This window comes from Acinonyx jubatus, chromosome D3, assembly GCF_027475565.1.
Source record: "Acinonyx jubatus isolate Ajub_Pintada_27869175 chromosome D3, VMU_Ajub_asm_v1.0, whole genome shotgun sequence".
In the NCBI taxonomy this organism is placed as follows: domain Eukaryota; kingdom Metazoa; phylum Chordata; class Mammalia; order Carnivora; family Felidae; genus Acinonyx; species Acinonyx jubatus.
In genome coordinates, this window is record NC_069392.1 from 41898130 (window position 1) to 41922949 (window position 24820).

At 35.0% G+C, this 24820-nt stretch overlaps 1 protein-coding gene across 3 annotated transcripts in view; it reads left to right on the top strand.

The window, feature by feature from the left end:
* Nucleotides 1–24574, top strand: part of YES1 (YES proto-oncogene 1, Src family tyrosine kinase) — a 68969-nt gene extending 44395 nt beyond the window's left edge. For all 3 annotated transcript variants that reach the window (XM_027068606.2, XM_027068605.2, XM_027068607.2), the window contains exons 2-12: nucleotides 3436–3708; nucleotides 6218–6317; nucleotides 9353–9451; nucleotides 10704–10807; nucleotides 10894–11043; nucleotides 12369–12524; nucleotides 12702–12881; nucleotides 17704–17780; nucleotides 19065–19218; nucleotides 20869–21000; nucleotides 22072–24574. In XM_027068606.2, coding sequence (XP_026924407.1) covers nucleotides 3444–3708; nucleotides 6218–6317; nucleotides 9353–9451; nucleotides 10704–10807; nucleotides 10894–11043; nucleotides 12369–12524; nucleotides 12702–12881; nucleotides 17704–17780; nucleotides 19065–19218; nucleotides 20869–21000; nucleotides 22072–22280 — 1626 coding nt within the window. In that variant the 5' untranslated portion in view covers nucleotides 3436–3443 and the 3' untranslated portion in view covers nucleotides 22281–24574. The remainder of the gene's footprint in view (nucleotides 1–3435; nucleotides 3709–6217; nucleotides 6318–9352; nucleotides 9452–10703; nucleotides 10808–10893; nucleotides 11044–12368; nucleotides 12525–12701; nucleotides 12882–17703; nucleotides 17781–19064; nucleotides 19219–20868; nucleotides 21001–22071) is intronic.
* The last annotated feature ends 246 nt before the right edge of the window (nucleotides 24575–24820 follow it).

Sequence of the window (24820 nt, forward strand, 5' to 3'; positions counted from 1 at the left end):
GTTAACATAGGGGTGCATAGTGAAATTGCTGGATCATACGATATTTCTATTTTTGATTTTTTTTAAGAACCTCAATACTGTACATTACCGCCAACAGTGCATGAAGTTTCCCTTTTATCCACATTCTTGCCAGTACTTGTTATTTCTTTTTGGTATTAACCATTCTGATAGGAGGTAATATCTCATTGTGGATTTGATTTGCATTTCTCTGGTGACTAATGATGTTGAGCATCTTTTCATGTGTCTTTTGTCCTTTTATGTGTATATCTTCTTTGGAAAAATGTTCAGTTCTTCTGCCCATTTGTCAATCAGATTAAATGTTTTTTTGGTGTTTAACTGTATAAATTATTTTTTTTTATTTTTTTTTTTAAGTTTATTTATTTTTGACATTCAGAGTGCGAGCATGAGCTGGGGAGTGGCAGAGAGAGAGAGGGAGACACAGAATCCGAAGCAGGCTCCAGGCTCCAAGCTGTCAGCACAGAGCCTGATGCGGGGCTCGAACTAATGAACTGCGAGATCATGACCTGGGCTGAAGTCGGACGCTCAACCGACTGAGCCACCCAGGCGCCCCTAATTGTATAAATTCTTTATATATTTTGGATACTAACCTCTTATTGGACATATCAGTCGCAAATATCTTCTCCCATTTACTGAGTTGCTTTTTTGTTTTGTTGATGGTGTCCTTTGCTATGCAAAACCTTTTTATTTTGGTGTAGTCACAATTGTTTATTTTTGCTTTTGTTTCCCTTGCCTGACAAGATCAAAAAATATGTTGCTAAGGCTGATGTCAGAAAGATTACTACTTAACATTTTGTTTTTCTTCTAGGAGTTTTATGGTTTCAGGTCTCACATTTGTGTTTTAATCCATTTTGAGGTTTTTTTTCTTTTCATTTTGAGTGTATTTTTGTGTGTAGTATAGGAAAGTGGTCCAGTTTCATTCTTTTGCATGTAGTCATCCAGTTTCCCCAACACCATTTATTGAAAAGACTTTTTCCCCATTGTATATTCTTTCCTTTGTCGTAGATTAATTGACCATATAAGCATGGGTTTATTTCTGGGCTCTCTATGCTGTTTCACTGACCTTTGGGTCTGTTTTTATGCCAGTACCATACTGTTTTGATTGATTACTATAACTGTAGTATATCTTGAAATGTATGATTATGATACTTCAGTTTTGTTCTTTCTCAAGTCTGCCTATCCTATTCATGTCCTGTGTGGTTCTATACAATTATTAGGATTATTTGTTCTACTTTTGTAGAAAATACTATTGGTATTTTGATAGGGATTACATTGAATCTGTAGACTGTTTGGTGTTATAAACATTTTAACAATATTAATTCTTCCAGTCTATGAGCATGGTATACCTTTCCATTTGTTTTGTCTTCAACTTCTTTCATCAGTGTTTTATAGTTTTCAGTGTACAGGTCTTTAACCTCTTTAGTTAAATCCATTCCTAGCCTTTTTTTTTTTTTTTTTTTTTAGTGTAATTATAAATGGGATTGTTTTCTTAATTTCTCTTCTACTTTATTATTAGTGGGTAGAACTACAACAAATTTCTGTATATTAATTTTGTAGCTTCTAACTTTAGTGAATTCATTCATTAGTTCTAATAGTTTTTGGTGGAGTCTTTAGGGTTCTCTCTATATTGTATTATGTCTCTGCAAATAGTGGCAATTTTACTTCTTCCTTACCAATTTGGTTGCCCTTTATTTCTTGTTGGATTACTGCAATATAGCTACATTTTAGATGTTATATAGCTAAGGTCATAAATATTCAGTCTTTGTGAATTCATGAGGCAATCATCTTAATCACTCACCTACTTCCTTTTGAATGCCATGTAAGAAAGGAAAAACTGTAAAATTAGAATGACCCTTAAAAGGAAGTGAATTAATGAAATCCCCATTAGTGCTCCCATAAGAAGTGAATAAAATAATGCAGATTTGTAATATTAGTAACCTATTATATGAGTTATGTTTGTAAGATGCACAAAGAGATGAGTAACTCTTGATTTTAAGAAATGTATTGCCAGTAATTTGGGGGTAGGGTGGGAATTACACCAGTAAGCAAAAAACAAGATACAAAATGGTAAGGTAAGCATTCCATATAAAAATCTCCCCAAAAGTACACTGGACGTTTTAAGGAAGACAATATTTTGCCATTTATGGGGAAAAGCCTGAATGGAAAAGTAGCATTTTTGGTGACATTCAGTGAATGGATAGAACTATAGCAGGTAGAGAAGTTTTAGATGTAAAAATCCCCACAAAATTGGGAAAGCACAGGGCATATGTATTGGGGAAACAGGAAAGTGTGTGTGTGTAGATAAGCATAAGGAAATAATAGGAGATAAAGTTGGAAAGATAGAGTGGGATTGGATTTGGTAAGCATTGGGAGTGTGACTGTAGATAAGGAAGAAAAAAGTTACAGAACTACCCTGTTCTATACGTGGTAGCTACTAGCCACATATAGACACTCAGCACTTGAAATGTACCTGGTCCAAATAGAAATGTACTATAAGTTTAAAATATATAACAGACTTCTGAGACTTAGTACAAAAAAAGAATGTAAACTCTGTCATTAAAAATTTTTTTATTGATATGTTGAAATAATTGTATTTTATATGCAGTAGATTAAATAAAATCTATCATTTAAATAAATTTTATTTTTTTATTAAAAAATGTGTTTATTGTATATTTATTTTGGGAGAGAAAATATGCACACGTGCTCACACATGAGCGGGAAGGGGCTGAAAGAGAGGGAGAGAGAGAATCCCAGGCAGTAACCGTGAGATCATGATCAGAGTCGAAATAGAGTCCACCGCTTAACCGACTGAACCACACAGGCGCCCCTTCTTTTTATATTTTTTAACTTGGCTGCTAGAAGATTGAAAATTATATATGTGGCTCAGATTATATTTCTATTACAAAGGGCCTTTATAGATAGAAGGAATACAGCTGGTATTTGCTAGTATTTACTACGTGCCACATATTGTCTGAAACCTGTAATAAACTTAAGTTAATCGTCATAGAAAACTTTATGAAGTGATGTTATTATTATCCCTCTTTTTCATGTAAGGGTAAGGTGCAGAGAGGTTGGGCAGCATACTCCGCTAGTATGTAGAAAGCCAGGATTCAAATGTAGGTGCCTCTGGCTTCAGAGCCAGTGGCTTTCCCAGCACACTATGGCATGTTGTCATTGGACCATTAAAGGTGGTTGAGCTGGAGAATGATATGATTGGAATGATGCCTCAGCAGACTTGTAATAAAGATAAGTAAGGAGAAGAAACTCCATTTTTAGTTGTCTAGTTTTTTATTTTGTTAATGTTACTTTTTTGTGGAAGAACAATTCCTTGTTTAAAGTGAAGTTTTAAATTGAGTTTTTTTGAAGTATCCTTTATATTAACCACTTCTCAAAATATTTGCCTTACCGCCTTTGTAGATTTGATAATGGGCTGCATTAAAAGTAAAGAGAACAAAAGTCCAACCATTAAATATAGAACTGAAAGCACTCCAGAGCCTGTCAGTGCAAGTGTCAGCCATTATGGAGCAGAACACACGGCAGTGGCCCCATCGTCTTCAACAAAGGGAGCATCTGTTAATTTTAACAGTCTTTCCATGACACCATTTGGAGGATCCTCAGGGGTGACACCTTTTGGAGGAGCATCTTCTTCATTCGCAGTGGTGCCAAGTTCATATCCTGCTGGTTTAACAGGTGAGATTTAAATGGACAGTTCTGTTGTCTGTTTGGGAATGTGACTTTAGGCAGTACATTCAAAGAAAGATAACTGCTTGTAAGAAAGATAAGTTCCTGGGGGACTTAATAAGTTTATGTGAAAATTAAACTTCTAACGTAAAAATTAAAGTGTTATTGTATACATAGATATTGTTCTGGAAAATTTGGTGATTATCGACTGGTTATACCATTATTTCATTTTTCATTTTTCAAGTAATTATGAAGTGCCTGCTATGTGGCAGGTACTGGGGTGGTAAAAATTAAAAACATGTACCCCTCCCTCAAGAATGTTATAAGTTTTCAGGTTTATAATATACTATCCAGAATTAAAATATTATAGTAGTTACTTAATATTAAATGGTAATGTAGTGATGATGGTATTTTTTTTTATCAGATACTGATTGATTTTAAAAAGAAAAGTCCTAAGGCTCAGAGTTAAATGATTTTTTTTTCAGAGCCAGAGATAAGCAAGAGAGACAAGGTTTAATGTTCTGCTCCAGAGCTCCATTTATTACTTTATGATATACTTTCAGAGAACAGGAAGAAGTGACAGCTGACAACCTTTCATGGAGCCAGAAATGCTTGAAAAAATTAGTTAGAAACTTTAAAAAGATTTCTTTTGTGGAAGGTTTCCACATCAGGATACTTTTTCCCTTGGGTAACAAAACATAACTGGTTTTAAAAAGGTAGAGTGCGCTCTAGGATTCCTTGATATAACAGTAGTTTTTTAATGTCATCAAGGACTCGAGTCCTTGATCTCTTTCCAGTAGCCCTTAGAGTTTCTGCTTTAACCTTAGGCTTGGCAAAACAGCTGCTAGCATCAAATTGAGCAGCAACATGTGTCCTTACTTAACAATCAGAGGGGGCAAAAGTGGAATCTGTTCTATAAGCTTGGACTATAAATTTGTCCCTTCAGTCTGCTTACCTCTAAACCAATAATAGTGCTAGAGGAATGCCATAAGTGAATTCTAGGAGACTGTTCGTTCTGAGGAGTTGTGGACATCAAAGGGTCAATTATAGTTTAATTCCCAACTCCCTAACTCTAAATACCTCAGTAACGGATCGCCATGATGGTGTTCTCAGTTATCAAAAGTTTAAGTTATTTTCAGAATTATATGTTTGGGAAAGACAGTAGTCCAGAATGGTTCAAGTAAATGTTGATCCTTAAGGACATAGTTTAGTTACCTAAGCACTTTACTTATGTCCATTTAATAAAGGTGAAAGCCCTTTAGCTGATCAAGGAAAGCAGTCTTGAGATATCATTTGATCTGAGTTTTGATTGATGAGAATGACCTAAATATGTGCAGAGCTGGAAAAAGAGCTTTCTGGGGAAGAGAGAACAACAGCAGAATTTAGGAGGTACAGATGAACCTGGCAGTTTTGAGGACCAATGAGGACAACAGAGGGTAGAATTGATTACTATAAGATTGAAGAGTTAGGATTACTCAGGACCTCAAAGACTCTGGTAAGAAGTTTGGATTTTATTCAAAAGCCAAGAAAAAGCAGTTGAAGAAATTTAAATAGAGGATTTGCATAATTGAATTTCCTTTTTTTAAAAACCACTGTGGCAACTAACTGTGTGGAGAACGTATATAAGGAAGCAGGTACAGAAGTGGGTTAGGAGGCTACTTCTCTCAAGAGTCCTAGCACTCAGAGATAACAAGGGTTTGGATGAAGGTGGCAGCAGTGGAAATGGAAAAGAAAGTAGATAAGAGGTATTTTAGAGGTAGAGCTAACAGTGCTAGTATAGGGACTTGGTTGAGTACCTGATCAGATAGTGCCATTTGCTTAGGCATTCAAGTGGACATGTCAGATAGGCAGTTAATACATGACTAGAGCTCAGGGGAGAAGAGTAAATCAATCCATTCTATTCTTCTGTTTGCAGGTAATGGTTTAGTTGTGTAGTGTCCTGATCTGTTAAGCATTTGTGTACAGTGCTCTGTATGACAGTTATTTTTGGAATTTATAATTCATATCAGTCGTATCACTTAATTTCTAAGAAAAACAAGCCATTTTTAACTTTTAAGTGTTCAGTATACTAACTAATCTTACTAAATCCCTAGCTGTTACTAGGAAGGATCAGTCTTACAGATGGAAATGTTCACCCATTGTTTATCAGAAATTGAGATGATCAGTGCCAGTAATTTGCAGTACTTGTTAATGCTTTTTCTGCCAAAGAATTAATTTGAACTTTGACTGTCTTTCCAAGTCAGAGACCTTGCTACTATGAACCAGAGTTAAATTTGTTTCTGTAGGTGTATAGAATTTTAGAATATGTAGCTTACAGTAGTTTCGTGGGAAGTCTTAAGAGAGCATCTTTTTAACTGAGCTCTAGCTGCCCAAGTCTCCGTTTAAAAATAGATTCTGGAGACTAGGAAGAAAATTATGCTTAGCTTTTTTGCTGACAATTTTTTTTCTCTATTTTACTTTATCCATATAATTACCTTGGTTGTTTTTTTGTTTTTGTCTTTGTTTTTGGCTCCGATAGGTGGTGTTACTATATTTGTGGCCTTATATGATTATGAAGCTAGAACTACAGAAGACCTTTCATTCAAGAAGGGTGAACGGTTTCAAATAATTAACAACACGTAAGTGTTGGGAATGTTTTATGAGGGAGAAGTACTGACAGAAACCTAGTCTTCATGCCGAAACCACTTAACTGGTTGATTTCTGAATCATGAGAGTGGTGAGGCATGGGTCTCTGCCCACTGGGTTGGATGATGCATTTAGTTTCTTGAGACACATGGCATAATAACTACTGCTGTAGCCAGAAGTTATTACTTCTACAAATTGTGCTGCAATGTGTGTTTTGCCATGAACAGTAAAGATTAAAGAGTGAAGAATGAGGGAGTAGAGGCAAGTAAGTACATTACTTAAAAAAAAAGAAGTCTGTAGAATTCTATGTTCCTGTTTAAGTATAAGATGATTTAAGGATCTTATTTCTTTCTCTTAAAAAGACAAAGGAAAAAGTCCAGGGAGGGAACCCCAGCATCCCGAACTGATCACATTAAGTTGCTTTGTTCTTAGGTGATTCTTAGACATTCAGTGTCCCATTAAGAATTCAATGCTTGAATTGAAAATTCAATTCTTTGGGGGTGCCTGGGTTACTCAGTTCGTCTCCCCCCACCCTTCCCGACTTGCATGCACTCTCTCTGTCTCAAATAAAAAGAAAATAAAATTTAAAAAAAGAAAATTCAGTGCTTGTTATGGAAAATAAATCCCATAATTTCATTAGCAGGCATAGCAACCAGCTCATAACTTATCAAAATATATATTATGGTCTCTTTACTTCCAGTCATATTTCCAAACTTTCTTGTTCCCATTTGTTATCTATTATTGTTCCAGAATATAAAATATGATCATGTCTCTCTGCTCTAAAATCCTACAGTAGCTCCCAGTTGCTGTCAAGATAAAAGGAGTAACAATGGTAGACGTCAGTCATGGAGCTGCTTCCCCTTCCTCACTTAACTGCCCAGCCATAGTAAATTGCTTATAATTGTATGAATACACTGGGGTTTCTCACCTTTCTTTTTCTTTTTCTTTTTTTTAAGTTTATTTATTTTGAGGGAGGCAGGAGAGAGGTAGAGAGAGAGGGAGGGAGAGAGTGAATCTCACGCAGGCACCGTATTGTCACCACAGAGCCCATGTGGGGTTCAGTCTCATGAACCGTGAGATCATGACCTGAGTGGGAATCAAGAGTCAGATGCTTAACCGACTGAGCCACCCAGGTGCCCCCTCACCTTTCCTTGCCTTCACACGTAGTTTCTTTTTTCTGGAATGGGTCTTTCTGTCTCTCCAATTTTTTTTTTTTCTTTTGTCTGGCCAACCCTGCTCATCCTTCAAAACATATATTCCTGTATCATTTCTCAAGGAGGCCTTTCTTCACATTCTTCCTCTGCTATTGGCCCACACCCCATCTCCTGCTGGATTCAGTTTCTGCCTTACTGGTTGAGGTGGCACCATCTACAAACCTCAATCATAGCTGCCATCACTACTTTGGATTATAATGTATCATGTGCTTTTCATTCTTCTAGACCAGTGGTTCTCACCTTGGGGAAAAATTGTCCAGGGACATTTGGCAATATCTGGAGACATTTTTAGTTGTTATAGTCAGGGTCCCTCTACTGTCTTCTAGTGGGTAGAGGCCAGGGGTATTGCTGAACATCCTACAATGCACAGAACAGCCCCAACAACAAAGAATTATCCAGCACAAAGAGTCAGTAGTGCCAAGGTTGAGAAATTCTTCTCAGGCTGAGTTTCTGGAGGGTATAGACTGTCTTTTTACTTCTGTTTCCAGCATACCTTCTCATAAAGTCTGTCACTTAAAGGGTATTCAGTAAATGTTTGAATGAATCATGAGTGGTTAGTACAAATGCAAACTTTGCAGTTTGTGTATCTGAAAGTGCCTAATACCTATGAGGAAACTACAAACTAAGCTTATGAGTTCGTCAGTACTTGAAATGCCAAAGGATTTTTCATCTCATTTTTTAGAGAACAAATTCTCCTCAGTCATTTATAAAATTTCAATTTAGATAAAATATTTTCATTACTTCTCTCTGGCAAAGCAAAACATGCATTTAATTTTTAGTGGCAGAACCCACTTATATCTTCCTCATTAGAGACTGATAATATTTGCTTTTATGTTAATTTTGGAAAAGTCAAGTCTTATGTATTGCAAGCTAAACATAATTCTCATGTTCTGAATTGATTTTAGTCTTACTTAGATATTTATGGCTAACATTTTTGTAAATATACTTTATTCTCAGAGTTAAATTTTTTATTGTTCTTGCCTGTTGCCTACAGGAGTTCTAAGGCATCCTGATTTTTTTCCCCCTACAATGACTAAAAAGGAACATTCTGATTTTATGTACTGTTGAAAGCATTTGACAGTAAAAAAGAACGAACTACTGATAACATGCTATAACATAGATTAACCTTGAAAAAAATTATGCTAAGTGAAAAAAGCCAGTCCAAAAGACCACGCCACATATTGTATAATTCCATTTATATGAAATGCCCATAAACGCATGTCCATAGGAACAGAAAGTGGATTTAGTGTTTGGCAGTGTCGGGGGAGGCTTGGGGAGGAGTAGGGAATGACTGTTAATGGGTACAGAGTTTCTTTGTTGGAGGGGTGGGGGGTGCCGAAATGTTCTAAAATTGATTGTGGTAATGGTTGCACAACTCTGAATATATTAAAACCCATGACATCTTAAAGGGGGAATTTTTGGTGTGTAAATTATATGTCAATAAAGCTTTTAAAAAAGAAAACATTGAGTTGAAACTGAGTAATTTGAAAGATTTACCTCCCAAATTGTTTTAGTCAGTATAGTTTATTGTTTTAGGTTGTAAGAATTGTGTAAAAAAAGGGATCTTATAACTAAAATTAAACTGTAACTTTTGGAGGAGAAAGACACAGTTGTGCTTTTGCTTTTAGCCTTATTCGTTTAATTCATGTAACCTATTTTTGAGTATTCTTCTTTTGAGTTTAATTCTTGATCGAATGAATGCATTAAAAAATGGAAGCAATACCTCTTTTCTACATATATACAAGGCAACACTGTAATAAATTGTGTCCTGAGCAGTTGTCTACCTTGGGTAATTGTTGTTTTATGTATTACAGGGAAGGAGACTGGTGGGAAGCACGATCAATTGCTACAGGAAAGAACGGCTATATCCCTAGCAATTATGTAGCCCCTGCAGATTCCATTCAGGCAGAAGAGTATGGCCCTACTTCATATTTTATTAATTACTTTGATTTTAGAAAATGTTTTAGTGCACATTCTACTTAGCCACAATTTTACACACATACAATTACATACCAGCCTTAATACAGCTAATACATCATATTAATAGGAGATGTTACTTGAAAATTAATAATTAATGCCATAGTATTTGCTTACAGTAGGATCATAAATAATCTGCATTAATCATACTATTATGCCTAGTCTGTATCCTTTATATTTTCTCTTTAAAAACATCATATTAACTCTTTTTATATTCTGCAAACTCTCTCACTTCAAAATTTACCCTCAGTTGATAGTGTTGTATCAGTGTTAATTTCTTGACTTAGGTGCTTGGTCTGTGATTATCCTTAAGTACACACTGAAGTATTTAGGATAATGATTCAGAATGTTTGCAACTTACTCTCAATTGGTTCAGAAAAAGTACACAGAGTAAGAGAATATGACAGAGTAAAATTTTAACATTTAGGAAATCTGGGTAAGGAGTATATGAGTGTTCTATGTGCTATTCTCACAACTTTTAAAAAATTAAGATTCACCTTCAGTGACATAATATTTTTAGATCAAACCAAGAATGTCTGGGATTTATAATAATACTACTTTGTTTTCATAACACAACACTTAACACAGTGCCTTGCACAGAGTAGGTGCTCTCTCAGTGTTTGTTTTTATTGCTTTTACAATATGTAATCTGTCTCTGTAACTCTGTTCTGCTTGACACTTGTTACTTCTTGTTTTATTCTGTGAGCTTCTCCACAGCAGAGACTTATTTTTATTCACAAATCTGTATTAAATCAAACCCACGCTAATTTAGAGTTGCTAGTAATTTGGATATAGTTTACTTGCACTTTACTGAATATAGATGATCACACTGTTACCAGGGAGCCACTTCTGTTCTTCCTACTGCACTCTTCATATTTCCATCTGTCAGGGACCTAGAGGTTCTCTCTGTCATTATTGTCTTTACTTCTCTGATCCTGTGACTTCTAGGTGAAGTTTAAGAGACTGGTTGAATAGTCAGTACCTGGAAATACTAGGACAGTATGTTCTGACAGTAGTATTTGTAATACTTCTATTTAGTAAAGATCTTTTATTGTGTTTGCTGTGTTTTTAAGCTGTCCTCTGAAGCTCTTTGTTGTCACCCCTCCCCTCCACTCGAATCTTACTGATACTTATGTAAATTTTTCCAACCCTTACACATTTCTAACTTAAAACACTGTTTTTTCCCAGGTGGTATTTTGGCAAAATGGGGAGAAAAGATGCTGAAAGATTACTTCTGAATCCTGGGAATCAACGAGGTATTTTCTTAGTACGAGAGAGTGAAACTACTAAAGGTAATTATAATGTAATGTAAGTATAAAAGTTTTCTTGGACCGTATTTTGAGAAAGATACAGAAAAAGTATTTGTTTCCCCCCTTAGGTGCTTATTCTCTCTCTATTCGTGATTGGGATGAGGTAAGAGGTGACAATGTGAAACACTACAAAATTAGGAAACTTGACAACGGTGGATACTATATCACAACCAGAGCACAATTTGATACTCTGCAGAAGTTGGTAAAACACTACACAGGTATGTGACGATTTCACACGTGAAAACTATTTTTAAATGTTGTATTTTATGAGGACAGAATCTCTGTTTTCATTTCTTGTAAGGTTTAGCTCAGTACTTTACACACAGAGTGTGTTCTATAGATGTTGTTGTATTGTAGTTTTAAAATGAAGAACAGGTAATACTTATTACTTGAATTAGGTTCTTAGATATGGTAAAATTCGACTACCATTATTTGAATCCTTGTATCTAACTGGAGTAATATTTACGTTGGGGTTTCGTTTCATAACAGCTAAAAACCAAGATAGATTGTGACAATAAATAAAAAAGCATAAAAGCAAAAAATTTTTAAGGAACATTTTTTAAGTAGGTAAAACTAAATACTTAAAAAGCCATATCAGATGTCTTTTCGGGTTACATTCCTCTGTATGGGCTGGACCACATAAAACTTCCTAAAATACAAATCCAGTGAAATTTAATTCTGCAGATGCATTTTTCTTTTCCTGGAAAACTAACCTATAGCAACTGTAGACATTCTTTTGGTTTTTCAAGGACCTTTGAAAGATATTTGGTATCAGATTCTTCTGTCTCAAAATTTTGCATTGCTGATTTAATATATGAATGCATCTGAAAGTTTTTAAATTCTTAATACTAGAGGTAAGGGAGTTCCCATGGCAGTCTCTTCTTCAGTGACAGCTAGCTACAAACAGTCTATCAAGTCAACCACCAATCTTGACATTGAAGAAACATGTTAGCGAGCAGTTGTAATTGCACTGGTTAGAATGTGGATTTGTGTGGTTACTTGTTGAAAATGGGAGGCAACATGTCTTATATTCAACAAAGAAGATTGGATAAGCAAGATTCCCAAGTCAAGCCATTGTGAATTTGGGATTCCCTGTTTAACAGTTAATGGTAGCATTCTCTTTAGGAAGAAGTAAAGCACAGTGGTCAAAAACATAACTTTGGAGGTAACCAGAACTAGGGTTTGAATCCCATCTCCATCACTTACTAACTGGGTGACGTTAAGAAAGTCACTTAAGCTTTTCAAGACTTACTTATATGAGATATTTATAAAGTTCTGAATTAGTACAATAGCTGAGACATAATAAGTATTCAATAAATTATAACCTTAAAAAGGTATTAACAAAAAATGCTTTGCTTTTTGTATGTTTTGTTTCTTATATACATACAACTCCCTTTTTTGTGTCTGTGGTTTTAGCATAAAACTGATAAAACATTATGTTTTTGTTTTCTTTAATTTAAACTTTTAAAAACATTGATATACTATATATACCTTAATTTTTGTAATTAATCCATTTTACAGTGTGGTTTATTCATTTATCTAGAACATGCTGATGGTTTATGCCATAAGTTAACAACCGTGTGTCCAACTGTGAAACCCCAGACTCAAGGTCTAGCAAAAGATGCTTGGGAAATCCCTCGAGAATCTTTGCGACTAGAGGTTAAATTAGGACAAGGATGTTTTGGTGAAGTATGGATGGGTAAGAAATCTGAACTTCTGGTTTTTTTGTCATTTGTTTAGCCGTACATTAAAGCACCACAACTTATGATAAGATATACTAAAATATTTAAGGTAACTGCTCAGTGCTGCTCACTGAGGTTTGACTTAAAATCTCTTAATAAATAGATTAAAATAGTAAAATATGTTGTTTCTCTAGGAACATGGAATGGAACCACAAAAGTAGCAATCAAAACACTAAAACCAGGTACAATGATGCCAGAAGCTTTTCTTCAAGAAGCTCAGATAATGAAAAAGTTAAGACATGATAAACTAGTTCCTCTATATGCTGTTGTTTCTGAAGAGCCCATTTACATTGTCACTGAATTCATGTCAAAAGGTATGTGTATATTAGTTTATTTTTAGAGTATTCAGGTTGATAAATTTTTTAAAAAACAAGTCTTCATTTCTATTTTTATGCATACAAATTTTTTTAATGTGTCGTGTTCTCTAAGATTTTTATGTATACATTTGAAAAGAGAAAATCTAACATTTTGTTTAATGGAGTAGTGATTAGTTCCAGTTATTCCAAAGGAGAGTACAAAGTTTAAAAGGAAAATCAGGCCAGCCCAATTTATGTTGAAAGTAAGTAGTCTTTCATTCCATTTGGCTAAAGGAAATGGAATAGCTAGGAAAGGGAAAAAAAATATTTCTATCAATTAAAATAATGCAGTTAGATATTTGTATCTTTAGTCCTAAAGCAAAGAAATCAGGTGAAATTAAGGAAATTAATTTTATCTTATTTTAGTGTAAACACAGTCTCTATATTCAGGATTCCTAGAAACTTTTCCCCACTATTGTTCACTAACATTTCTCCATTCTCCCAAACTCTATACCCTAAGGTGGGATCTTTAGTAACAGGGTTGTTTGGGGCCAAGATAAAGAGAAGGGACAGATGATGCTTTAAAAGAGGAACCAGTAAGTACTAAATATGTTGCCAGTCCCACTTTTACCCTCTTGAATTTTATCTTTTTTTTTTTCTTCCTCTTAATGAGTCACTCATCCATAATTAAAGCTACTGGTTATGTCATCTCTCTTCAGTAGTCCATCTTGGCTAACAATGTAGTTCCATCTAGTGGTGACAGGGCCAACTACAAGCTGCATATTTGCTATAGGAAATCTGCCCCCCACATCCCAAAGGAATAGCAAGACCAAAAATTAAGAACTGATGTAACCTACTAATTGATAGCCAAAACTTACCTAATACCCTGAAGGCACATGGCACTTTTTGGAAAGAATCTCTACTGCAAACAACTGCCAAATAACCCCTTTCAGAGTGCATTGGATGCATTGTATAAGGAAGAGAGAAAAGGGACAAGGAGGAAGTTTAAATCAAGATATTGATAGCATAAGAATGTAATGGAGGTAAAGCTAATGGTCCATTTAGCTTTGCATATTGATTTCAAGAATTATTTGGGGCGCCTGGGTGGCTCAGTTAGTTGAGCGCCTGACTTTGGCTCAGGTCACGATCTCACGGCTCTGTGGTTCGTGCCCTGCGTTGGGCTCTCTGCTGACAGCTCAGAGCCTGGATCTTGCTTTGGATTCTGTGTCTCCCTCTCTCTCTGCTCCTCCCCCACTCATGCTCTGTTTGTCTCTGTCTCTCAAAAATAAATAAACATTAAAAAAAGAAAATTAAGAAAAAAAAAAGAATTATTTAACTGGGGGGACACGATAGACTTCTATGTTGTCAGATTGCTAGGTTAGGATTATTTCTAGATGGGAGATTTAGAATGCAAGATCACAGATGACCCTTCTGGTTTTAAAACTCTATAATTCCCCATCTTGTTTCAGGTACTTAGCAATTGACCCTCTGTAATCCATTCAAACTCATTGCCTCATGTACTCCCACATAAACCCACTTTCCTGGCTAGAGAGGTCTTCTTACTGCTTTTGTTTTCCATGATTCTGTTCAAATTCCTTCATCTGGAATTTGGTTTCCTTGTCTTTCAACCAGTCCATCAATCATACTTCCTTCAGATTATCTTAGGTCAAGTGTTAGAAGCCTGCCATTAATACCCATATGTGTCATGATCATTATATCCTATGAAATGTTTGTAATCAGACTACTCTATAACAACCAAAATGTATTGAATACTTCAAATATACAGGGCACTCTGCTAGTCATTATAAGGTATCAAAGAAATAAAGCCACCCAAATTACTTATATTGAATTTAGAGAGCAAAGATCCAACCTTCTGAAAAGTTAATTTTCAGTATAAAAGTAAATAATAGCTCACTGTAAACAAACAAGCTCCAGGCCAAAGCATAATGAATTTCCACGTGTTTAACATATTCAGTAAGTGTAGAAATGAAGAAGAGATCACATAGACTGGAATAAACTGAGAATTATTAGTAGAAAAGACAAGTGTTAAATTGCCCTTCAAGATTATGAAGGCTGTGGATGGGTAAAGGGAAAGGTATGGGTATCTTTGCAGAGCTAAGAGGATAGGAGGTAATGGAGACAAAACCATGGGAAGTGGAAAGTACAGAAGGCAGCTAGTTGGAAATAAGGATGGAGAGGTATGTGAGACAAATGTAAGGACTCCTTTGAATTGATTTCACGATTACTTAGTGAGTACCTCCTCTGCTAAAATCTTGAATGAGTTTCAAAGGATCCATCAACTTCCCCTGAAGTTATGTGAAGTTATGTTTGTATATGTATGTATGTTTTCGTAGGAAGAGAGTCCATCATTTTTGTCAGTTTCAAAGCAACCCGTGAAAGTATAAAGGGTTAAGGACCACTGATAAGACCCAGAACGTTCTGTGTTGCCAGAGAAGAGGAATTGACCAAATGATACCAATTGCAGTTCATTTCTATGCACTGCATTTTTGCATGATTTTAACAATTATCTATTATTATGCTGAATAATGTTCTACTTAATGTATTGATCATGGCACCTTATTTAGATTCTTTATTCTGAAACAACTGTGTCTTCTGTTTCTTTCTGTATACATTGTTATGTGTAGTATTTATATGATGTCAGTTCATCTTTTTATTTTAATGTTTATTTTTGAGAGACAATGCGAGTGGGGGAGGGGCAGAGAGAGAGGGAGGGAGACATGAAATCTGAAGCAGGCTCCAGGTTCTGAGCTGTCAGCACAGAGCCCAATGCAGGGCTCGAACTCACGAACCCTGAGATCACGACCTGAGCCAAAGTCAGATGTTTAACCGACTGAGCCACCCAGGCACCCCTGATGTCAGTTTATCCTACAGGTTAAGGAAAGAAGTGTCCCTTCCTCTGTTTAAGGACAATTTCTTTACCTGTGTTTTTGATCCTTCTTACATCTAAAAAGAAAACCCTCTCTTGGTGTCAACATCTGCTTTTCACCTACCGGTCTACTTTTTGCTTCCCTTCACAGCCAAGATTTTTTTAAAGAATACTCTGTCTTCACTTTGTAACCAGCCATGCACTCTTTTAAAAAACTATTTAAGTTTATTTAATGTCAACACTTTTCGTAGACTTTTTAAAAAAATTGTGGATATTTCAGACATACAGAGAATACCATAACAACCATGTCCCTACCATCCAAATATAACTAATGTTTACACTTTGCCATATTTGCTTCAGATCTTTCTACTAAGGAAACAAAACATTACAGATCTAATTGCATCTTTGTTTTTACTCCTCCTTGAGCCTGTTCATGTCTGAGCCCTCCCTCCAGGCTCCTTTGGGCCTGTTTCCCTTGCAGAGGTAACCTCAGTTTTGAAGTTGGTGCTTAGCTTTTCCATCTGTGTCTTTCATATTGATACATATTCATTGATATATATTTACCTATTAGCATTTGTATGTTTTTAACTTATGTAAATATTACTAGCTTCATTTTCATTCATTGTTAATGCTCTTGAGATTTACTTATTCATGTGGATAAGAGAAGATCTAACTTGTATACTTGTAACTGTTGAATGAGATTCTGTACAGGTATACCTTTGTTTATTCATTCCTTTCCCAGTGAACATTTAGGTTGGCTTCTAGTTTGTCACTGTGACAAACAGTGCTGCAGTGAATGTCCTTGTCTCTTCTTGCCCATATGTAAGAGTCTGTAGTGTGTTGGATGGCAGCAACATTAGCATCAGGAAACTCAGAGATGCACATTCTGGGGATGGGGCCCAACAACCTCACTTTCCCACCCCGCTGTGTAATAATAATCCATTCGGTGCCATTGATCCCATTAATCACATCTCTCTGGAAAATTTCCCCTTCTCTGTATTCCCACTGTCATTCCTAGATTTTAACATAATAGTCTCGCTTTCCTAGACTATCATAGGAACTTTTAAACTTAATCTTTTTGTGCAGTTTTGGCCGAATTTCATTTTTCATATTATAATTGGAGTGATTTACTTTTTTTTGTTTGTTTGTTCTTTGTTTTTTGAGAGCACCAGAGTGTGTGAGCAGCAGAGAGGGGCAGAGGGAGAAAGAGAATTTTAAGCAGGCTCCACACTCTAGCTCCAGGACAGATGAATGTATGTTCAGGACTTTAATCCAGAGCAGTCCCTCTCTTAGTCTTTCTTGTCTTTCATGACATTATTATTTTTGAAGAGAACAGTGTAGTTGTTTTAAAAATGTACCTTAATTTTGGTTCATCTGGTTTTTGTTTTTGTTTTTTTTTATTAAATTCAGGTACATGGTAGGTTTTTAACCAGTAATACAGGAATAACAACCAGACTTTTGTAGCCTTTCTGTTGGCTGTTATTCATAGTACTTTGCTGTTTTGTGGTATCTTCTGCTAAAAGTGAGAGAAGTTCATTAGACAAGCAATTCCATATCAAGTCAGTCACCTAGGTCTGGTTTTAAGTACCCCAGGATATTCCTAGTTGTCTGTGTTCTTGATTCAGATTGACTTAAAAATATACAGGTATCTAATACTGCTTATTGGCTCAAAATTGGGATTTGTTGATCTTGATCAAAACAAGGAAGGAATGCCTACAATCTAGTGAGATGATTAAATTTTCCATGTTTTCCAGGATGTTTTTAAAATTTCAGTTTAGGGACCTCTTCTAGAATATTAAAGATAATTATTCAGAAATTCCAAAGCTGCAAAAAATATTAAAGAATGAAAAGCTTAAGTTTTATATTGTGATGTGGTGATTTGGAGGTAGGGGAATGTTTGTTTCAGTCCTAATTTAAAATTTATTTTCCATAACATTTTTCTGTTTCTTACAGGGAGCTTATTGGATTTCCTGAAGGAAGGAGATGGAAAATATTTGAAGCTCCCACAACTGGTTGATATGGCTGCTCAGGTATTTATCTGTACATGTATCAATTTGAATTGAAAGTGTACATAAAAATATAATCTTAGTAGAAGACTGTTGTTTGTATAATGAAATCATGGAATTTTAGAGTTGAAAGGAACATTAGGGATAATCCAATCTGATTTATGTTACAGATGGTGTCTGAAGACCTGTGGTATCTAACATTCATATAACTTACTAATATTAGAAATAAGCATGTAATTCTCAGTATAGTGCTGTCCTGTATCTTACAGCCTTTCAGAAACATATGCATTTACAAATATGAAATCTAGATGTATTTGTATTTAGCAGATAAATTTTAAGATAATGAGTGATTGCTATTCCAAAGAAAATATTGGAAATCTAAACGATGTGCTGAACTTTTTATATAATATAATCCAAAACAAGAATGAAGATAGCAGTATATACTTTCAAATGGGATAGTTTTACTCTTCTGAATTTTTGTGTTTATTTTAAAATTTTATTACCATGTATATTTTAAAAAGTTTTGTTTCTATTTAACTAAAGTTAACCCTATGTTACATTAGTTTTAAGTATATAGCATAGTAATAGAAGTCTGTACCTTATACTGTGTTCACCACAAGGGTAGCTACCATTTGTCACCTTAGGATGCTATTACAACAGCATTGACTATATTCCATATGCTGTGCTTTTTATTCCCATGAATCTTTGTTTTTAAATATGAGTGAAAATTATTAGAAGTTTCTATTCAGGGGCTCCTGGGTGGCTCAGTCAGTTAAGTGTGACTCTTGATTTCAGCTCGGGTCTTGATTCACGGTTCGTGAGTTCGAGCCCTGCATTGGGCTCTGCACTGACAGTACAGAGAGCCTGCTTGGTATTCTCTCACCACCCCGCCCCTCCCCTGCTCTCTTTCTCTCTCCCTCTCAAAAATGAATAGACATTAAAAAAAAAATGGTGGGGAAAAAAAGTTTCTATTCAGCTATGTGGTGAGTGTTCTAGTTGACATGTTGGTTATAAGACCCCTTTCTCGGTGAGCATCCAGATGTCCACAGTATCTGACAGTTTAGAGAAACTATACAAAGAAATTGTCCGTGTGTGGCGTTAGCATATGCTAAGTCTAGTCCATGGTCCTGTGTTCAAGGTTCTTAGATACGGTAGTAGGGGTCAGCAAACCCTTTTTGTAAAGGGCCAGATGAATGTTTTAGGTTTTGTGGGCCACACACATCTGCAGTTTATTCTCCTGCTCTCCTTTTTCTGACTCCCCCTCTCTGTCCCCTTTATATCATACATCTTTTTCTTTTCCTTTTCAAGATTGCTGATGGTATGGCATATATTGAAAGAATGAATTATATTCATCGAGATCTTCGGGCTGCTAATATTCTTGTGGGAGAAAATCTTGTGTGCAAAATAGCAGATTTTGGTTTAGCAAGGTTAATTGAAGACAATGAATATACAGCAAGACAAGGTAAAATTACTTTTTAATAAACACTTGTAACCTAATGTTCATTGGATTTTCTTACCATTCTTTGGAATATTCAGGGTTTTGTAGAATAAGAATAGCTCTAGGTCTGCTCAGAAGAGTCAAAGAGACATTGATTTTATTCATAAAATTCTATACATGATGCCATGACTTTCTGATGTTGTTTCCCTCAAGAAAGAACTTGACTTGGTGTTCTTTACATTATAAATATAGCAAGCAGTACACTCCTTTTTTTACTACTTTTGTCATGTCAACAAATAAGAAACAGTTTAAAATTCCTTTTTTGACAAGCTTCCAGAAGCATCCAGATTTTACTACACTAAGGATCAGAAGAGGTGTTTTTGAAGTTAATAAATTGAGAAATGGCATACAGTTTTGTAAAGGCCTTGGAAACCATTTCTACACTAAATTTACAATAATTATTATGTATAATGTGATAAATAAAAACGTTTGGAAGGTTAACACTGTACAGAGAGGGAAGAGAACTTGTAGATATTAGTATAAGGTTGATTCTTCTGTTTTGTGTCTGTCTTTCTAAACTTCCACTAAGTAAACACTCAGTGAACATACAGTAGATGCATATGGAAAGAGTGTGTGTTTTTGAATCCCAGTTCCGTCTCTTATTACCCAGAGATTTCAACCAAGTTTCTAACCTTTTTGACTATGTCTCAGTCTCCTTACATATAAAGACCAGACGGTAATACCTGCTCTGTAAGATTGTTGTGAAACTTCAGTGAAAGAAAGTATTGTGCCTGACATTACATAACATAGTAGATGCTCAGTAAATGAGAGTTCATATTTTAATAGGCTAAGTAGACATAAATAAATAACTATAAAGCAAATTGTTATGTAACTAATGTCAAGAGAATATATGGAAAGTAGTGTGGGAAAAGAAAAAAAGCTTCTATACCTTTGTGCAGTTCCCTCCAGCTAGAATATCTTCCTATTTTTCTATAATCCTTACCTATAAAAATTCTAACCATTCTTTAAAGTTTAACCTAGCTGCTACTTTTTAAATGAAACTTTTTGTGACTGCTAGTGAAAATTAATCTTCTGTTTTTCTGAATATCTAAAGAACTATTTTATATTTTACAACATTGAATATATACATAGATATATAAGATACCTGTAATCTTATTTCCACACTAAGTGTCTAAGATTCACAAAGGCTGTGTTTTTATGTCTCCCATAATGATTAGCAAATGTCTTGTGCATAAAAAGCATATTCTAAACATATGAATAAATTAATACAGGGTTTTAAAATTAGAACCCAACAGAATATGCCTTCATCAACAGTCAGCTATAGCTACTAGGTGCTAGATGTGCTAAAAAGTTATAGATCCTATAATTATGTTTTTAGTTGCTTGTAAGAGTTTCCACCTCTATTTTCTTGAACATTCAATCCCTGCCAACATTTCTCTTTTTTATGTTACTGATTTATCAGGAGGAAATGTGATTTATTTTAATACAAATTTTATAAGAATTTTTCCCACATATCTTGTACTTTTGAAGAATTTGACGCTGATGACACATACAATAAAGATACTGACAAAACATCAACCTGCTTATGCTCTATTTACACAAGAAGATTTTTAGAAACAATTTACTTAAGCAAGATTGTCAATGTTGTTTTAGGTGCAAAGTTTCCGATCAAATGGACAGCTCCTGAGGCTGCACTGTATGGTCGATTTACTATAAAGTCTGATGTATGGTCATTTGGAATTCTGCAGACAGAACTGGTAACAAAAGGCAGAGTGCCATATCCAGGTAAGCTGGCATTTCATTTAGCTCTTGGTTATGCCAACATACTTAACTGGAGTTTATTAGCAAAAAAATTGTAAGGGGAAGAAAGGCATTTATTTCTTCTCTCTTTTCTCCCTTTCCTCTCTCACCCCCTCTCTCCCTCACTCCTTCTTTTCTACTTTCCCTCCTTCCCTTTCTTTCTCCCTTTCTTCTCTTCCTCTTTATTTTGTCATTGGATGGACAGCATCCTATGTGAATCACAATCCGTGAGATCGGGCAAATGCACAAGTTGTGTCCTGCATTCACCTCCTCTTTCTCTGTTAGGACATTTTCCAAAAGAGCCTTTTGTCTCTACTATTCTCTCAGATAATAAGCATATTTTAAATATCCTGGGTCATCTCACACTACTCCCACACCTCCAATAATTTAAGGTATGCAAAAAAATAAAAATAAAAAAAATAATTTAAGGTATGCTTACTTAGCCTATCATAACACAAGGTGAGCTACTGATGGGGGTAGGATTCCAAAAGAATACAAGAAGGGAATTGTGTATAATAACTTGAAGAAAGGCAAACGTGATACTAGATAAGGAAACTGTTTCAAGGAAGTGCATCGATATAGTTACATGGTTAATATATTTGGCACAATCAGCACTAGAACATTAGTTCTTCTGAAATTGTTCTGAAAATTTCTTCTGAATTTCTGTTTGGAAGTTCTCTTAGACATTATCTTGCCACTAACCCTCACTAACCCAAATTTGGTCTTTGTTGACTCTTAATATCTGAAAGTATTGGTACTTCGAAGTAGCACTCTAAATTCTTATGAATCAAGTGGGGTTGGCTTTTGAAGGCATTAGTGTTAAAAGTAAGATTTTAGGTGGAATGAAAAAAATGAGACCTGTTGGAACAGGTTAGCATTTTCTGAGCTCTTCTTGATATACTTGACATTTAAAATTTACTTTACTTCTTTGTTGAAAGAATCGTTTCACTAAATAAACTTCCTATACCTTGGATCAGTTAGTGGCTAGGGGATTTGTTCTGTTTTGCAAGTGGGGTTTGGGATCACTCTTTTTAATGTTTGAATCTTCTGTGCTAGGTATGGTAAACCGTGAAGTGCTAGAACAGGTGGAACGAGGATACAGGATGCCTTGCCCTCAGGGCTGCCCAGAATCCCTGCATGAATTGATGAATCTTTGTTGGAAGAAGGACCCTGATGAAAGACCAACGTTTGAATATATTCAGTCCTTCTTGGAAGACTACTTCACTGCTACAGAGCCACAGTACCAGCCAGGAGAAAATTTATAATCCACGTAGCCTTTTATATGCGTAAATCTGCCAAAATGTAAAGAACCTGTGTAGACTTCTTTACTTTACCTACAGGAATCAAAAGAAGAAAGTCTTCATTCTGCATGTTTTTAATGGTAAACTGGAATTCCAGATATGGTTGCACAAACCACTTTTTTTTTTTTTCTCAAGTGTTAAACTCTAAAGTACCAATGATGCATCTTCCAACTTATTTCAGGGTCCAAAGAAGTATAGTTGTGGTAATTGATGATAGTGTGAGGATAGCATAACAGTGAAGAGCAACAGGGCTACTTCTTTATAAACCACTTCATTTCTTTTATTCCCCAAACTCAGAATTGTTAAGAGAAAATTATATATCGTAATAGACAAAACTTGGGAGATAAAATCAGTTCTACCATAATAAAATCTAAATTAAGGAGCTTCATGGGACCAAACAATTCCATTCCAGTTTTTAAAGATTTCTTGCATTCATTGTTCTGACAAGTTTTTTCTAAGTTGAACTGTTAATATGCAATCTTAATACCTGCCTTCTTTTGCATGGAAATGGGCCAGGTTTTTAGAAGCAAAAAGGAATATAAACAGCCTCTGAAACTTGATGAAATGTTAGACCACAGTAGTGGCATTTGAAAATGTAATGCACTATGTTAATACTCATGGAACTGGAAAGTAGAAGATTTTTACTTTAGTCATTTTCTGAATAGCTCAGTTTAGAATAATGGTAACTAGGAAGTGAGTTAATCTTTTACAATGTTGCATTGATTTTTTTTTTTTTAAGGCAACATATAATTGAAGTTGTACTGTCCAATCCAAGGGGATAGCTTTTAAACTTTAGATAGAATCAAAAAATAAGACCTGGCATATAAACAGTCCTTTTTAAAAAATAGACTGGTACTGTGAGATATTTCTAATATTACTTATGGTGATGGGTGCCACGAATATAAAATATCACTAGATCAGGGACTTGAATGCACTTTTGCTTTTATTGAATATAGATTGACAGAGAGGAAAATATTTAAAAGAAATATGAGAAACGAAAATGTGAAAATTTTACAGATGGGACGTTATGCTTAATATTAAGGAGTGACAAAATTGCTTTGCTGGCACTCACAGCTCCTCACTTCTCTGTTTTCTGAGATTTTAAGAGTTACAAGGTATGACTAAAGCTAATCTTTTTTTAACATAAACACTAAATGAGTGTTACAGCCTCAAATAGTTAATTTAAGGCTTCCCACTAATTCCAATGATACAGCCTTTATGCGAAACATTTTTAGAACTCGTTTTCAAATCCATGTTTAAATCTGCACTAACTTTTTAAATGTACTTAATGGTGATCTTTTTTTCCCTTTTAGAATTTAGTTGACTTGGGGAGGAGAACTTATTGAGAATAACAACAGTGGTGAAAAGGGGGGACAGTTTTTGCCCATCCAAAATGTAGAAATAAAACTCAAGAGTTTTATGATCGACTCAAAAAGAAACTCCAAAATATAAATTTGAATAGCAGCATTATTGGTTTAAGTGTCTAGCAAAGGAACTGAGTCTGATGAACAAAAGTCTGGTATTTTTGTTTTAAAATACTCTCCTTTATAGTCACACTTCTAATGCAGCGCATCGGGTTTCCATATTTTAGAATTCTTTTTTTCTGCTGATCAATATTCATTGAAGAAAATGGTTGAATCTCAGTAAGAACAGTGAGCTTTGTCGTGTTTTACTTGCCCTGTTCACAACTCCTACCCACCAGCTCCATGGTAACCCTGAAAACCTAACAGTCCCTAGTTGGTTTTACCTACAGTCACTTAATTGATTTAATCATTAAGTTTAAAATTGTGTGCCATGATAACTGTGTTGAAATTCAGACCATTTTAAAATGTGACAAATGAGCTTCATGCAAGTTGGTAACAGTTCTGGTACTAAAAATTGTGGAGGTTTCTAATGTTTACGTAACCTGTTTAGTATTGAATCCCTCTTCCAAGAGGGTCTTCTAGAAGACTGCTGTCATTTACCCTGAACATCTACATCCTGGGACATCAGATTTTTAAAGGGCTTTATGTGAACTTGATATTATAATTTTTCTAAGCTTTTTAAAAAAGATAACAAAATTATGTTTATGTACTAATTGTGTTCAGAAAAGTCAGGAAAAGTTGGTGGTATTCATTAGGTTTTAACTAAATGGAGCAGTTCCTTATGATATCAACTGTATAGTAAGGAAATAAAACACTAACTTAATGTGTATTCAGTTTAAATGGTTATGTATTTTTAAATTGCCAAGAAAAATAAAACAACTTTGTACATTTGAAGATTTTTTTCCAGCAGCTTTTCGTCTTCAGTGTCTTATTGTGGAACTTAACCCTCACCGGAAAAGGAAGTTGGCAAAAACAACCTCCTAGCACACTTTTTTAAATGAATAATGGTAGCCTAAAACTTAGTATTTTTATAAGGTATTATAATATCGTTTTGTGGATAATTGAAATAAAAATTCTCATTGAATGCACCCACTTATCTTTTTAGCCACTATTCATATTTTCTCAGTTTCTTTTTTAAAT